This window comes from Colossoma macropomum, unplaced genomic scaffold (genome assembly GCF_904425465.1).
Source record: "Colossoma macropomum unplaced genomic scaffold, Colossoma_macropomum, whole genome shotgun sequence".
Classification (NCBI taxonomy): Eukaryota; Metazoa; Chordata; class Actinopteri; order Characiformes; family Serrasalmidae; genus Colossoma; species Colossoma macropomum.
In genome coordinates this window covers 22,956,528-22,972,975 of record NW_023494798.1, presented here as the reverse complement: position 1 = coordinate 22,972,975, position 16,448 = coordinate 22,956,528, and the positions used below count along the sequence as shown (strand labels likewise).

At 38.1% G+C, this 16,448-nt stretch overlaps 2 protein-coding genes across 2 annotated transcripts in view; one reads left to right on the top strand and one right to left on the bottom strand.

Moving 5' to 3' along the window:
* Window positions 1-907, top strand: part of LOC118818289 (dysbindin domain-containing protein 1-like) — a 35,187-nt gene extending 34,280 nt beyond the window's left edge. Inside the window, exon 4 of the mRNA XM_036585511.1 lies at window positions 41-907. Within this exon, the coding sequence (XP_036441404.1) occupies window positions 41-201 (161 nt within the window). The 3' untranslated portion in view covers window positions 202-907. The remainder of the gene's footprint in view (window positions 1-40) is intronic.
* A 1,847-nt stretch (window positions 908-2,754) lies between these two features.
* On the bottom strand, window positions 2,755-16,271 carry LOC118817713 (AFG3-like protein 1). Its single transcript, XM_036584585.1, has 16 exons — window positions 15,841-16,271; window positions 14,087-14,177; window positions 13,853-13,921; window positions 13,622-13,731; window positions 12,980-13,129; window positions 11,391-11,465; window positions 11,003-11,127; window positions 10,357-10,630; window positions 9,991-10,128; window positions 9,566-9,719; window positions 9,283-9,390; window positions 8,628-8,753; window positions 7,608-7,834; window positions 6,542-6,742; window positions 6,088-6,282; window positions 2,755-4,528 (listed from the first exon to the last, which is right to left on the bottom strand). Exons 1-16 carry the CDS (start codon window positions 15,943-15,945, stop codon window positions 4,313-4,315), a joined length of 2,364 nt encoding a protein of 787 aa, XP_036440478.1. The 5' UTR covers window positions 15,946-16,271; the 3' UTR covers window positions 2,755-4,312.
* Between the last annotated feature and the right edge of the window lie 177 nt (window positions 16,272-16,448).

Sequence of the window (16,448 nt, the reverse complement as noted above, 5' to 3'; positions counted from 1 at the left end):
AATGTGATTTTCTGACTTAACTCTCTGTGTGTGTTGACAGGTCACCACCACCACCCCCCTCCGCTGCACCGGGGCGGCTACATGCGCTCTCCCTCGTGGACACGCTGCAGTAAGGGTGAGCCTGCGAGGGACAGAAAGCACCACAGCGACTCGGACAGCACTGACCCGCACCGCAAACTGGAGCGGCCCAAACAGCCCTGAGAACAGTAGCACACACTGGAACGGCCCACAGGAAACACGACACTAAAGGACACACAAAGCTGGGCCACTTGGACATGCAGACCAATGGTGCTAAAGACACTAAATTGTGACCTCCCTACTGCATCCTTATGAACCATATCACTGCAGAAGCTTAGGGAGAAATACAGACTGATACTGACACAAATATCCATTTCCACTTTCAGTTAGGCCTATTACCTCTCAAGGGCTTTCTTTTGTCTGAGTTCTGTGGCTACATTTTTTGCATTATAGAAATTCAGTTCAGCACAATGTTGCATAGGCAGAGAGGAGCTAAACTTTAAGTAAAGGCAAGAAAAACAGAACAAAGGCCAGAGCAAGAAAAGCAGAGAAACCATATCATTTTCATTTGTGTTTTTGAGTGACAAGCGAAAAACTAATCACTGTATAATTTGTTGCCTTTAAAATGTAACGTAATGAACCACCATAATGAGTGACTGTGAACATGTACCATTAGCAAGGCAGAGGAGAACCTAAGAGAGGCCTCTAGCTTGACTGTGTTGTGAGACACGGATTCCCATAAACTCGAACCTCAGATGCCAAGTTTTTCCACAAACATTTCTTTGAACACTGTGTACTCCATCAATAACACATTTTAATCCTGCAGAAAATAAAGATTTACAAAAGCAAATGGTTACAAAATAAACTTTCCGGTTTCCCGGCAAAAATACTCTCCGATGCATGAAGCTTTCTTTTAATCTCTAGGTTTTGGAAATTAAAAATCCTATCGGATTTCAGCCCTGCACAATAAGAATTATGTGAGTACTTTGATCCAGTCTTTGTTAGGGCTTGGGTTTCCTAAACTAATGCTAAAATCTCAAGAATATCAGAAGCATTTCAGGTTTCAGAAGAACAATGTCTGGGGTGTTCTGTGCAAATGTGAAACCAGTTAAAAAAAAAATTACATAATCCTTTTTTTCCCATTAAAAGCTGTTACTGTAATGAAGCCTGTTGGTAATTAGCCTAACAATATAAGCTGTGAGTTTTGATCAAACTGCTCTTTTACACCTGAAACACTGTAATATGCATCATTATGGATTCTCTTATATGCAAAATGGCCCATATTACAGCTCCTGCTGTTGAAAATACAATTCCCATCAGTCATCAGCACAGACTTGATATTGAGATCATAGCAGTGAATAAAAACATAATTCCATTTTTCTGGAAAAACCAAAATGTAAAGTTTTTCACTGCTATAATGATTATACTTCGTTTAAAGGAGTCAAGCTTTTCTGTATTGATCACTGTATTTCAGTACAGTGCACATTTTAGTGCTCTCTCAGCTCCTAACGACCAGTGCTCAACACATCACCCACTTACAAACACGTTCATGCATTTCAAGTAGATGGATTATAGCAAGGAAAACAACGCAATGTGCAGCTATTGAAGGAACTTCTCAGAGTAAGATTGCTGTTCTGGGATCACATGATGTCTTTTATATAATACTGAATAGAATAACATGAGACCTTATCTTAGATCAGTGTGACTATTCTGAGATGCTTGATAAACATGAATGCAGGGATTCAGATAAATAGAAAAAACACTCTCATTCATGAATAGTGGGTTATTTCTACAACGTGCCTAGCTCTTTGCGCACAGGACTAATAAAGACTAAAACAAAATCCAGTAATCTAAGCTTTGCAAAAACTTCAGCTACATAAAATGTTAAAGACCATAAAACACCAATGCAATGCATGTGTGATTTGTCTGTGGTGGTATAAAACATGCTTTCTTGCCAACAACTCAAAAGGGTTTATTCATGAAGAAAAAAAACAATCCACAAATTATCCGCACTTCTTTTTAAATAAAAGAAGTGTGGTGTAGTACGTAAACCCTGTTAAAAAAAATACTCCCCAACCCAATCTATATGTGGTTATTTGGCTGTAAAACAGCCCATTTTGATTTCATTATTTTCGTGATATCATCAAAAACCAAAATACACTGACATATCTCCACCTAATCAGCCTACAGCAGTTTAGTCAGTTCATGTTGAAGTTATATGGAGTGTTTCAGAACAGAGATAATTTACATATATCAGCCTTGAAGACACAAAAACAAAAAACATTCTGGTTAATTGTATGGGATAAAGAGAGGTTGGAAAATGTTCAAGCAGAACTTAATGATGGCTGTATTAGGTACAAAATGAAAAAAAAAAGCAAAAATGTCAGAAGTAGACATCAGGAGAAATATAAGATATGGCCCATTTAAGCTTAACAGACACTGCCAAATGCTGCTGCTGTCAGTCAAGAGTTCCACTTTGCTATTGCAGATAAATCTGAAGATGCCAAGTAAAAGCAAACAGTAAAGTTGGCATTCTAAATGTAAATTCAGCTATGAAGAACCTCTACCTGACAAGAGCCACACACTTTACAGTATACAATGACATAAGGATGTGCACAGATACATATTTAGGTCACAGTGTTCCCATTATCAGCCTCTCACACTGATTATAGGCCATGAACCAGTTTTCCAAATATTCAGAGAAGTCTTTTTGTGTGAACACCAAAGCATATGATCTGAACTTCATGTTTACATGTTTTAATAGTCAAGTTACATTGTTTTAATGCATTGCATTTTCACATTTCAGACAGTAGAACACCCTGCACAAAGCCACAAAGGCATAACAGCCTGCAAAGTCCAGTTAAATCTTAAGAAGCCAGTTCTTACATCAGAAGTGTCTTTTTACATGATTTTCTGACATAAAACATTCCCACAATTGCAATGTCCTAAAATAACAGGAAAAGCTTCAGCAGCTGGATCAGAGGATTTGAGGAAATCAGCATGAAATGGAATATTTGTAAAAACTGTCAGTCCAAGATTAAAGAAAGAGACAGATAGACAGAGTGCCTCAGTGAGGTAGATATACTTGAAGATTCCTGAGAGAAAGACCTGACACATGCAGGAAATCCAGGATCTACTTCCAAGTCTATTGGATCAGGGCGGTATTTACCTCCTAAAATGGGAGGAGCCACATTGAGTATATAGAGGACTAGAGACACACTCTTAGTAGGCACTCTGTGAAGACTGAATTTGTATGCAGAGCATAACACAGCATAACAGATCTTTCTACAACAAAAGAAAAAGCAAAGCGTTCAAAACTCTGCTTCTCAAAAATACTGCATCCCTTTCAATGAAGATGAGAAGAAGCCCCATTTTCTCTAATAAACTAACTTGATAAAGTAATAGCCAAAATATACCAAAAAGAAATAATCAGAAAATAAAAGAATAAAATAAAATGTACCATAAAAATACACGACACATACAATCATTTACAACAACTCATCAGGTCATCAGCACTTCCTTCACTCTGATCATGACCTGACTAGAAACAGAACCTTAAACAACTTTAACCAGAAACATTTAAAAGCATTACAAAGTGCATTCATATAATACACAGTCAGTTCATTGACCTTGCTACTTACAAATACTCATCAAGTTATAGCTGTATCATAACTTTCATGTCCAAAACAGACGAGACAATTCCATTACAGTGCTTTAAACTTTCCGGCAGAGGACAAAATACAATGTACAGTCAATACAACTTTGTCAACTCAAACTTGTCTCATTTGCCACCACACTTCAAAGGGAAAATAGCACCTACTGCCTGGAATGCAATAAAGTCATTGAGCCAAGCACCAGAGTAACAGAGTCAACACTGAAATGTATTTGTTACATGCAAACTAGTCCAACGTTTATAATTACTTCTCCGGTGAAGGCACTTAAATTCCAGATTAAATATTCAAATCTTTGCATCTATAAAAAAGTGAGTTAAGTTGTTTACTGCCCTTATGGAACTGACAACAGTTTGAGGTTTATTGCATCCCAGAATCAAAGCTTTCAGTAACAGATTTTTTACTTTTCTGAGTTTCCCTTAAACAAGAAAAATCAAAGCAACATGCCATGAACACATACGAAAATGAACAATTGCACATGTCCGGTCAATAGAGGAGTCCCGTCACTCCTCCTACATGATTACTCACAAATTACAAACAATGTGTCTGTAGCCAGAGTCCTTCTCCATCTCAACTCTCAATCCTCCTTTCCTCTGCTGACCCAGCTAGAACTGAGCTCAAGTCTACAGGTACACCGCGTGTTTCTGCTGCTGTGAGGAACCACCCTTGCTCTGGTTCCAGTCTTTGAGGCCCTCTGGCAAGCTGGTGTCTTCTTCAAAACTACCAGTCCCCTCCACAAACTCCTCATAGGTAGATTTCTCTTCAAAGGGCCTTGGGCCTAACAGTTCCATCATGTCAGCTTTCTCAAGAACCTCCTTCTCCAGAAGACGTTTTCCCACCTGAGAGATGCATGAGGGTATTACACTTAGTCATTCATTGAAGTGTTTTTATTGAATACTGTGCTAAGGTATTCTAAAAACAGATAGGTTAACACAGAGCTGCTAAAAAAATCTAAGAAATGAGGTGCACAGCAAAGTTTCAGAGGTTCAAATGTTTTAATGCTCCAGTGAATAATTTGTTTTGGTTCAACTGGTCTTTGTAAAGAGTGACAACCCTGGATGACAACTGCTCATTGTGGCATCATGAATGGGGTCCCACAGTCACCTTGAATCAAAAATGGCCACCAGCTACAACAAGCAGAGATCAGTTAAGACCAGCTGCAAATATTACATTTGGCTCTTTTGCTAACCTGTGAAAGCCTGCTAGGTGTCCCATTTTGGCATTAAAATTGCCTTCTACAAGCGCCCTCTATGTGTTCTTTGTGCAGCCTTTGAGGACTGCATTGCTGCATTCTTAGTAGTGGTCTCTTATGCAAAATTCCCTGAGATACAAGCTAGGACCAATCAGAGTGGAGGGGTTTGTTTACAAGGGTATGACCAACATGGCAGAGAAGAAGATATTCAGGTGCGAGCTTAAATGCATATGTTTATTAATTCACTTTGTCACTGAGCTAAATAATGCTTGTAATCTACTACTGTAGATAAACCTAGCACCCCCAAAGGCTCTTGGGCTTTACAGCCACATGTTGTCGATGTCACAGTGCAGACTTTCAGGAGGAACGTGAGGCTTTGGCTGGCTTTACACGATTCAAGTTTCATGCAATTTTAGTTGCCTGAAACCTATATATAACTGTGCTTGACTTGCGTGATGTAAAGCATCCTGTGATTGACTTGAAACTCAGTTGCAACAGTTGCAACTGTCTCAATTTCATGGAACAAGTTTGCGTTCCATGAACCACATGGCGATGTCAAATGACACCAATCAAATGATTTATTTCACCAGATCAATTGACAAGAAAATAGATAGTAAAGAATCCTAAACAGACAGATAAAAGACAGAGATATATGGATACAGAGAGGATGTCAGTGACAGCTGGAACAATTACATAAATAAGAAAGAAATGATGTAAATAACACCACACAGATGAGGTTATATAGCAAGAATGATACAATGTATCAGACTATGATACAATGTACTATTGTAGTATCCAAATGTGTCGCATGCAGTTTTTTTGATTTTAGTGGCTTCATATAACTGTTAAGATGCACGAAAATTACATTGCACGATACTCATAACATGCAACTAGTTGTGTGAAAGTCTCACCACATAAAGCCCACCTTAGAGAGTCTACTAATTAACATGGAGAGAATGAAGATTTTTACATCTGGAGAAAAAGCTAGAAAGTGGAAGCTGTGACAAATTTTATTTTTTTTTAATTTTGAGCTATTTAATGTTGATCTGTTTATTAAATTCTAAACAATTATGGGAAATGGTCTGCATCTAGATTTATTTGTCATCACACCCAAATGCCATACTATATAACAGATAATGTAAACATATGCATGGTCACACTTGGGCACTGAGGTGTGCTAGTCATCATCTGCTATGACGTTCTTACCTGCTCCACCAGTTCTCTATTCTCTGTGATGAGTTGATGGGTCCTCTCAAAGGCCTTGCTGATGAGAGAGCGCACTTCCTGATCTATGAGCTGAGCAGTGGCCTCACTGTATGGCTTCTCTGACACCAGCTCACCCTGCCGAGGGAGATCAAATGCCATCTGGCCCACCACGTCACTCATTCCAAACTGTACTATCTGTGGCATAACAGACAGAAAGATGTTTAATGCGAGAAAACTAGAATTCAAGCAGAGGTGGGTAATTCAGTTCCAGAGAGTAAAAACCTTACCCAGGATTTTGTTCTAACTGCCTGACTTCTCTACTGAGCTGAATCCACCAGTAGAGGTGTCCAGGCTAAACAAATTCCTGGGGAGGATTTTTACTTTTTGGAACTGAACTACTCACCTATACATTCAAACTGATTTAGAAACCAAAATTAACAAAACAGACTCCAACCTGAGCATAAGCAGACTGTGTGACCTTTCTAAGGTCATCCTGTGCACCTGTGGTGATTCTGCCGAAAAACACCTGCTCTGCTACGCGCCCTCCCAACATCATACACATCCGGTCAAACAGCTGTTCTCGGGTGAACAAGTACTGCTCCTTAGAAAGATACTGAGCGTAGCCTAGTCCTTTTCCTCGAGGAATGATGGACACCTGAAGCATTAAACAAAGAAAAGAAATATTGAGCCACATGTACAAAATATGATCAAATGAGTATATAAATAGGAGCAAAAAGGAAAACACTTTAAGTATAAACCACTGTCAAAACTATAAAAGACAGTATCTGCATGAATATAAACAGTCCTGAAGAGATATTTATATTGCTGTGGTGAATACAATAACACATTACATGATTACTACAATCAACTGCTATTACAATTTAGTACAAATGAACACTTAAGGATAGACCCACACAATTGCAACCAAAACCAAGAAAAACCTTCAAGTAAAGAGAAACTGAAATCTGTCCCATTAGGGGCAAAAATTCTGAGAAAGCCTTCTCAAATCAGATTATGGAATTTACCCAGTTTAAAATATGCTAAATGGGTTATATGATCTACATGGGCTATTTCTGGAGGGCATTTATAGTGTTTTGTACAGATTACAGTTTCAAAAGGGGGTTTTTGTTTTCAGTCTGAATGCAAAATCATTATTATACTGATGAAGATATGATGAAAATTCACTTACATTAACAGAAGACAAGTAATTTCCCAAGTTCTCTTTCAATACTCTTTTAACACGCTCACAAACATTTATCTGTTCATGGGGTTCATACCTCTCACTAAGAAAAGATTGTGAAATGGGTTCACATTGAACTGTAAATGAATGAGATTAATGTAATCACCCAAAATAAATACAAAAAATCTATTCCTTACAAGTCTTATCCTCTTCTTATGCAATGCTATTTAAACAAGACTTGACCTATTGACACAAGCTGATTACCACTAACTCTGTTCCAAATAATTTATCTGCGGACAAACGAAAAGACAAATACGCAGTGCTTTTAGACCACATGTACCTTTAGTAGTGGGTCGGCATGCTCCAGAAACCAGCCCACCACAGCATGGCCAGCCTCATGGTATGCTACAGTGGTTTTCTCAGCAGGTTGCAGCACCTGGGTCTTCTTTTCCAGGCCTCCAATCACCCTCTCAACGGCCTGCTCAAAGTGCATGGAGGACACGGCTGGACTGAGGCGACGTGCTGCAATGAGCGCTGCTTCGTTGCACACATTGGCAATATCAGCACCTGCAGGACAACATTTACATCATTATTATTTTTTTTTTGTAACATTATTTGAAAATGCCAGCTACTCATTGACATTGTGTGAACATTTAATGACAAATGGCCCAACTTTCTTAGAGTAAAATCTTAACATTAATATCCATTTAAAGTTAAGAACACCTTTCTTTTCTCCTGTAAAGTTACCATTTTTGATATATGAGGCTTTATTACAACATTGATGAATAACGCCTACATAGCTCTTCTCATCTCAGTTCAGTCATCTGAGAATTCAAGTGATATGAGTCTGAGAACCTGTCTGTGTTGTTCTTGAATAAAGGAAGTGCGAGTTGTCAGTGTAATTCAGCAGTATTTGAACAGCATATGAATCATCAACAAAACTAATGAAAAAGATGAAATAGAAGTATTAGTTCATGAAGATTCATCAAAGAGATAAAGAGAACCTATTTAATATATTCATACTTTCATTTCAGTATGTTTCTATTATATGAGAGCAACTGCAGTTCTGTGCAAAAGAGAGAAAATTGTACGTAAGTATAACATTAGAAAACTACATTAAAAGCCTACTTAACTCTAAGCACTGATTTAATTTTTGTCAATGTGTTCACCTTTCAGTACCTCTCCTCATGGAAGCCCAGTAATATTTGTAGTTTTCATCCAGTACCTTGTTTGGCTAATAAATGTTTCGTTACATCACATTACAGAGTGCTGGCGGTGGATTTGAACAAAGAGGAAAATGTGTTCATTGCCAGTCTTATAACCGTGGGAAAATTATAAGAAAATAAAAGCTTTGTCTCACCAGTGAAGCCAGGTGTGAGAGCTGCCAGTTTTCTGGCCAAGGCATCTGAGGTCAAGCTGGAATCCAGCTTCAGTGGCCGTAAGTGCACTTTAAAGATGGACGCCCTCCCTTTAATATCAGGAGGCCCTATTTTTGACAAACAGGTAAAGAAGGAGGAAAATGAAAAATAGTGAAGAGGAAAAAAGAAGGGAGGGCACTCTATACCACCTGGATGATGAGAACCATTTGCTTTAAATCTGATAACAGTTCCAGTGTTTACACAAGGGCTCTAAAAATAGTAGCTGTATTTCAACTCTTAAAACTCTTCCTCTATTCTCTCACACACTCCCCCTCCATTTTCCGTGTCCCAAACAGGAATGTTCCATTGTGTAAGTTGTACTAAAGTGGGAGCAAAGCTCTCTACAGTAAGAGATAAACCATTTCAACCACTGTAGCATTCCCACCTAACAGTGAAAGCTGCTGACATAACACAGCTGCACTGAACTGCTCCTCAGTTCAGTGAGTGTGAGTGTACTGGGATGCAAGCCTTTTGCCAGGCTTACTCAAACAGGCAGCACAGGAATTCTGGATGGCTAAAAATTAATAATCGTGCCTTCAAAATAAACAAATCTGGAAAAATAATTAGAACAGTAAGAAGGTAAAATATAAGCCATACCTATGTAGATCTGCCTGTCAAACCTTCCAGGTCTCAAAAGTGCCGGATCTAACACATCCACACGGTTGGTGGCTGCCAGCACCACCACATTAGTGCTGCTGTTGAAGCCTGAAGGTGAAGAATACAACAAAAGCACTCTCAAATTGGCAAATGTTGATAAGGAATTTTAGAATAGTTTGAATACTAGATACACAAAATTGATGGCTATTCTACACAGTAACACAACTAGAAACAGACAATGAGCCTAAAGTTACAGACAAAATCTCCACCAGCACAAACTTACCATCCATCTCCACCAGCAGCTGGTTGAGCGTGTTCTCCTGCTCACTCTGCCCACCAAAGTGCCCTCCGCTTCTCTTCTTGCCCACGGCATCAATTTCATCAATGAACAGAATACAAGGAGCATGCTTTCTGGCCATGGCAAACATGTCCCTCACCTGCAACATTTAAAAGACAAGCGAAATTGAAAAGATGCCAAAGAAAGTAAGTGAATTACTTAAAATTACTTAGAGGCTTGCAAATTACTTATTCCAAAACATCTGACATATGAAACAAAACAGTGATAATCTAAAGCTTTTTTACTGTTATAAGAACAGTGGTACCCTTGAAAGGCCAGTGATAAATCTTCCTTACAACCTCCAAGCAAGAGAACAACTGATCTAAGCAACACTCTGATGTAATCTCTTGTGCTCTAAGTGCAGTTCTCACCCGCGCTGCCCCAACACCAACAAACATCTCCAGAAACTCAGAGCCATTAACTGTAATGAATGGAACCCCAGCCTCTCCGGCAGTAGCTTTTGCCAACAGAGTCTTTCCAGTGCCAGGTGGGCCTGACAACACTGCACCCTGAAAGACAATTGCCAAACAACACAGTCACAAACAACTAGAGAAAAGGAGAAAACTGATGACAAATTCTCACTGATTAAATCATTATACGCTTGATTCATGCACTGGCTTTTAGGCACTTCATGATGTAAATTAGGTTCCATGAGTCAGTTCTCTTATGGAACTGGTTCTTGGACAGTTTGAGAAAGCATCCAATACACCAAAACAAAATCCATCATCAAACATTACCTTTGGGATTTTGGCTCCAAGGTCCTGGTACTGTTTTGGGTTCTTCAAGAAGTTAACAAACTCCAAGACCTCCACCTTGGCCTCCTCACACCCAGCAACATCCCTGAACCTAACATTGATCTTGTTTTTGATTATTTTAGCTGTGGACTCAGTCATGCTTAAGGGGTTGTTTGCTCTCCTGCCTCCGCTCCCTCCTGCTGTTGGTCCTCGTCTCAGAGTGAAGAGCAGGAAACCAACCAGCAGAACAGTGGGGAGCATGTTCATTAGGAATGACCTGTTGAAGTGTAGTTGAAGCAGAAATGTTAGCAAATATGCTTTATTCATTCATTTATTTGTGCATTTGTAATAGGGAATCTGTAAGGAATGACCAAGTCTATCAAGTAAATTTACACTGCTGGGATACTATGCTAAAATGTCTGCATTTCATTCATTTTACAGCATTTGTAACCATATAGAAATATATTTTATATTCCTCTGTAACACTAATCCATGTAGAAGGAGTCTATTGGAATCTCTACATTTCATAAATATTTATGCATCATCATTTGTATCAGCACTGGCAAATAAATACATGAAAAATATGTATCAGCCCACAGTTGGCATATCCCTAATAAGCAGTTCATACTATTAACCCTGATGTACTCACCCATCACTCTCAGTGCTGTATACCACCGGAAGTTTATGTGGATCCTCTAAACCCAGTTCACGTTCTGCTTGCTCTAAATTCCTTTCAAATGTATCAACAGTGCCAATGTTGAACCAAACATAATTCTGCACAGAAAAGTACAACAAAGGCTGAAACCAAAAGGTGCATTCTGAATAGTACTGAAGTTTAATTTGTGTGACTTAAAAACAGTAAGAAACCAATCACAAAAAATTACATGTACATGTTTTCGCTAGAAACTGAAAGCAAGATGGTGCTATTTGCTATTTAGCCACAGTTGTTAGTGAAACATTATCATTTTATGTGTCACTTTCTTACCTGCTTTTCACCACTGTATGATAAAACTTTTTTTTTCTTACAGATTACTCACCACTTCTGATGTGTTCACCCCTGGAGCAGGAAGCACTTTTACATATTGTTTGTTAACCACTTCAAGGCGTTCAACCTGTAAAACAAAAAGGATGTTTACATCATAATCATACCAAATTAGCACAAATGTTGCAGAAAACCTATTCTGATCACAGTGGTTTTCAAAAAAAGAGTACATTTGATCTGGTTATACAATCCTAATTCCAAAAAAGTTGGGACAGTATGTGAAATGTTAATAAAAACAGAAAGCAGTGATTAGTAAATTCTGTTTGACCTGTATTAAATTGAAAACAGTATAAAAACACAATATTTGATGTTTTACATTATGAACTTTTTTGCCAATATATGTTAATTTCCAACTTGATGCCTGCAACACATTCCAAAAAAAGTTGGGACAGGAGCTTGTTTACTGCTGTGGTACATCACCTTTCCTTTTAATAACACTTTGGGGACTGAAGACACAATTGGATCCAGTTTTGAAAGCAGAATTTTTGCCACTCTTCATTTATACAAGTCTTCAGCTGCAAACATGTAAGTGGCCTTCCTTGCTGTATTTTGCACTTCATAATGTGCCGCCAATCTAGACCAGTCTATCACTCGCACTCTGATTATGGAGCCATGCTGTTGTAACATGTGCATAATATTTCTTTTTCATAATATTTCTGTTGCCATATTGAAGTAAGCACGGACGTCCCTGAAAAAGACAGCGTCTAAAAGGCAGTAGATGTTGCTTCAAAACGTGTATATATCTTTCACTATTAATGGTGCTTCCACAGATGTACAAGTTACCCACCAACCCCCCCATCCCCCTCACTTTGTACAGTCTTAACTTGCATTTGTGGATGCAGCAACAAACAGTGTAAGAGTCCATGTGGTAATGTTCATCATAGGAAAATGCTGGTTTTTAATGCAGTGTCGTCTGAGAGATCAAAGGTCATGGGCAGTCAGTTGTGGGTTTTGGCCATGCAAAGATTTTTCCAGATTCCAGCACCTTTTAATAATATTATGCACTGTAGAGGGTGAATTTCAAAAATCCTTGCAAAAGCTCATTACAGAATTTTATGTTCACACAGATTTACTTCTTGCTGATTTTTGGCAAAGTGGAGAACCTCAACCCTTCCTGGTTCAAAAAGAACAAGGCCTTTCCTGTGTGCTCTTTTTATACCCAAGCATGATTACATCACTTCTTTCAAAACGTTTTCTAAACATTGAACTATGTTCCCAGTCTTCAATTCACACTGTCCCAACTTTTTTTGGAACATGTTGTAGGATTCAATTTTAGAATGAGTTTATATTTACAAGAAAAAATGAAGTTGATAAGATAAAAGTTTCAACATTTGGACTTTCTACTGCTTTTCTTTGAATATAGGTCAAAGTGGATTTACAAATCATTGCTTTCTGTTTTTATTTGCTTTCCACATGCAGTCCCAACTTTTTCAGAATTGGGTTGGTGCAAGGTGACTGTGTGTGTATGAATATCTCCAATTTACTGTTCACCATTTACTGCATGAAATTAAGTGAGTTAACTTCTCTAAATCATAATGTCAAAGTTTTAACCTTAAGTAAAAGTGTTAAGTAAGTGTTTCTTACCAGCCCTTTGGCAAGGTAATAATTAACAAAATCCTTCCAAGATATCTCTCTTCCTGTGTCTCTGAAGTGCAAATAAAGGAACACTGACAGCATTCCAGCTCCTGCAATGATGACATTCCGGAAGTCCTTCTCATCCCATGGGAAGTCTCCCTATTACATAATCAAAAAGCAGGGGTAGGGGGTTGGGGTTTATGTATTACAAAGCTGTTTGCTGTAACAAATGTCTAAAAACAAGATTGTGCCTACACTGGCTGCCAAATTTAATCACTCAAAATAGTAACTGATTTAGTTAAACAGAGACTCTTAGTTCATTTACTGATTTATAAAGTTTAGATTTGACTAAGTTCAAACCAATATTTGATTATGTATTTATTGTAAGCCAGAAGAGCAGAATGTTCAGGTGACAGTGGGTTATTGTGGTAAAATGGGTGAATTTTATTTATTTTACTGCATTCTTAATCATATACAATTGAGCTCTGTAAAGCAAATCCGGGTGGACCTAGTCCCAATTTTCACACTTTATGAAATGTCTACTTATCAGCATTGGTCCATTACTGTGATTTCAATTTTCCATTACTTTATTTTTTAAAGGAAAATACTACTTACTAAGTAGGCTACAGTAATTAAAAGAGGGAAACTTACTTTAAGGATGCGGGACCACCGAGTGTCATCTTCCTTTTTACCACCTCCACCTCTTCCTCCTCCACTCGCTCCACCTCTCGTTCCCTGGGCCTCTGGCTGATTTGATTTCACTAAACCATGCAGAAGTTCACATAATAAAACAAGAGCAATAATATTTAATAAAAGAGTGGCAGGATGTTGCAAAACTCATAACTGACTAAAAGTCTCACAGTCGTAGTTAGACAGTCTTACCCCTGCGTTCAGCAGCTGACCTATTAACACCAGGGGCGCCTGCACTCTTTGGAAAGAACTTCTCAAATCCTGAGTAAATGTAAAGAACTTTTAAAAACAAGTCTTAAAAAGAATTACAATGAATTTGGTGAACCTGAATGAAGAAATGCATTAAATACAATTATAGTGGTTCCATATTTCCTACTGTTTCTTGTAAGTGGGTTTAACAGACAATATATGTGCTATGAAAAATACCTTTAGGTGGTTTGCTTGAGAAGGCACGTAAATGTGACGGCAATGTTTCACTTGATCCCAATCTTAATTTAATTCGGTGCAGAGAAACATTCTGTGAAGACATGAGAGGAAAAATATTAATGTTTATGTTTGCTGTTAAACATCAGCAACTCTCAGGAGCAAAGCATTAATGGACAAACAACATGTTGCTCATTTGTTTATGAGTGATTCCACAAATGGGGTGCCATGTGTCCCAATGATAGTCCACGTTAAAATATGCACGTAAAAGATTTTGGTTTTGTACATGGGTAAAGTGTCCTTCACAACAACCCTTATGCCTGTATCAGATAAATAAGCTAAAACATTAATACCTATCTACAGAAACCATCAGTATAACTACACTTTACATTAAAATGTAACAATTTAGATACTTCAGAAATCCTATTATTTTTGCATTAATTTGTGAATCTATTTTACATCTCATGCTTGGAACACCCTACATTCATCATCCATTACAGGTTATGAAAAATGGGCACTGTGGTTGTGCCCTCAATTCAACCTTGTTACCTAAACACATTCATTTCTAAGAAATATCTGAAATTCACATAATCAGTTTGCATTATCCAAATTTCCTAAAGATCAAGGGAAGAATAAAAGTAAGTTGCCTGATTTTTTCTCTGTTTTTAATGTTAATCTGACCAGTCAATGTCACTTTGAAAGTACAGATCTAACAGACTCAAAGTATATAACAAACATTTGCTTATCCTTTTGATCTTTCATTCAAAATATTAACAAAAATCAAAGCTTTATTTGCAGTACAAAAATCTTATCATGAAATAAATATTTTCCTCAAATTTATGTGTGCCACAATTGTTGGCACCCCTACGGATTCTCATGAGTGAAGTACATTCCCATTCATATTTTATGTTTTAAAGTTTACCTGAGCTATTAGGAATACTTAAATGGTCAACCATGTTTCACTGGTGTATCTATACGAGATAAAACACAGGCCAAATTCCCTTAGTCATCCATTACTATGAGAAAGACCAGAGATCTCAGAAACGATGTACGAGAAAAGGTTGTTGAGCTGCACAAATCAGGAAATGGCTACAAGAAAAGCGTTAAAAAGTTTACAATGCCAATGTCCACCATCAAGGCAATAATTAAAAAGTTTCAAGCGGCTGGAGATGTTAAGAATCTGCCAGAAAGAGGATGTATGTCTATACTGACCCCACGCACAGTGGAAAGGGGCAGTTCAAGCGGTAAAAGAATCTCCAAGAATCACAGCTGGGGAACTGCAGAAATTAGTTAGGTCTTGGGGTCAGAACATCTCCCAGACTTCAATAAGATTCTACCCACATGAAAGTAAAGCTGTTTGGAGGGGTGCCAGAAAAAAGCCTCTGCTGTCAAGAATCAACAAACTTATGTCCCAACAGTATGCCTAACGGATCTTTCAGTGAGACCAAAAAGGTTCTTCTATTGCTTGTAACAATAGAAAAATCTTTTTTGGTGCTGTATAGAACCATTTTCAAAAAGGTTCTATATAGAACCATATACAACACAATTTCCATCAACCATTTCACCATTCAAAGAACCATTTAACTCATAGTTCTAAATAGAACAAAACAATAAACATAACTATAAATGTTTGCATTGACAATTAAATGTGCGTTTTGTAAGGTAAAGGTTTAGTGTGGCCCTCAAAATCAAGACAGAGCGCAGGCAAAGCTAACCTGGAAAGATGGTCACTTCCAAAACTACAGAAAAAGTCTCACCCTAACAGCTGCGGTGTTCGTGCTGAACACACAGCTCGCTCTCCTCCAGGAGTCCGCCCAAAACTTCGTGGAGCCTGCAGTGGTGAACCGCATGAGCCGAACCATTTTACAGCTGCGATAAAGTTTCCTCGTAAATACGAGGGAAAAGACACTCTCGAATAAAAAACAAAATAATTAAAGCCCCTCTGTACTGTTGTGTACACACCGTTAGTAAACAAATGCTGGAGGGCGCCTGGGTGCTGCCTGCTCAGACCGCATAACCGTACTGAGTACGCGGCTTAGATCCTTTTTATTTACTTCCCTAACATTACTCGGTGTTACACAACACTACAATCCGTCTGCGGTGAATTTAATATTAGGGTAATTTTACGCTTTATTTTCCCTGAGGCTAATCTTTGTAAGCAGGCAGCCAAACAGTGGCACAGAGCCTTTCTAAGGCCCAGCCTACTGCTCAGCCGTGATTGGCTGCCACTTCTGACGTAATAGCGCAAAAACAGAGCAAGCTGTTATTTAACGTTACATTTAACTTATATAAAACGCTAAAATGCAAAAAAGCATGTTATTGTTAAAAAGATACAAAGAAATATTTACCTATATTCTGTAAGTGT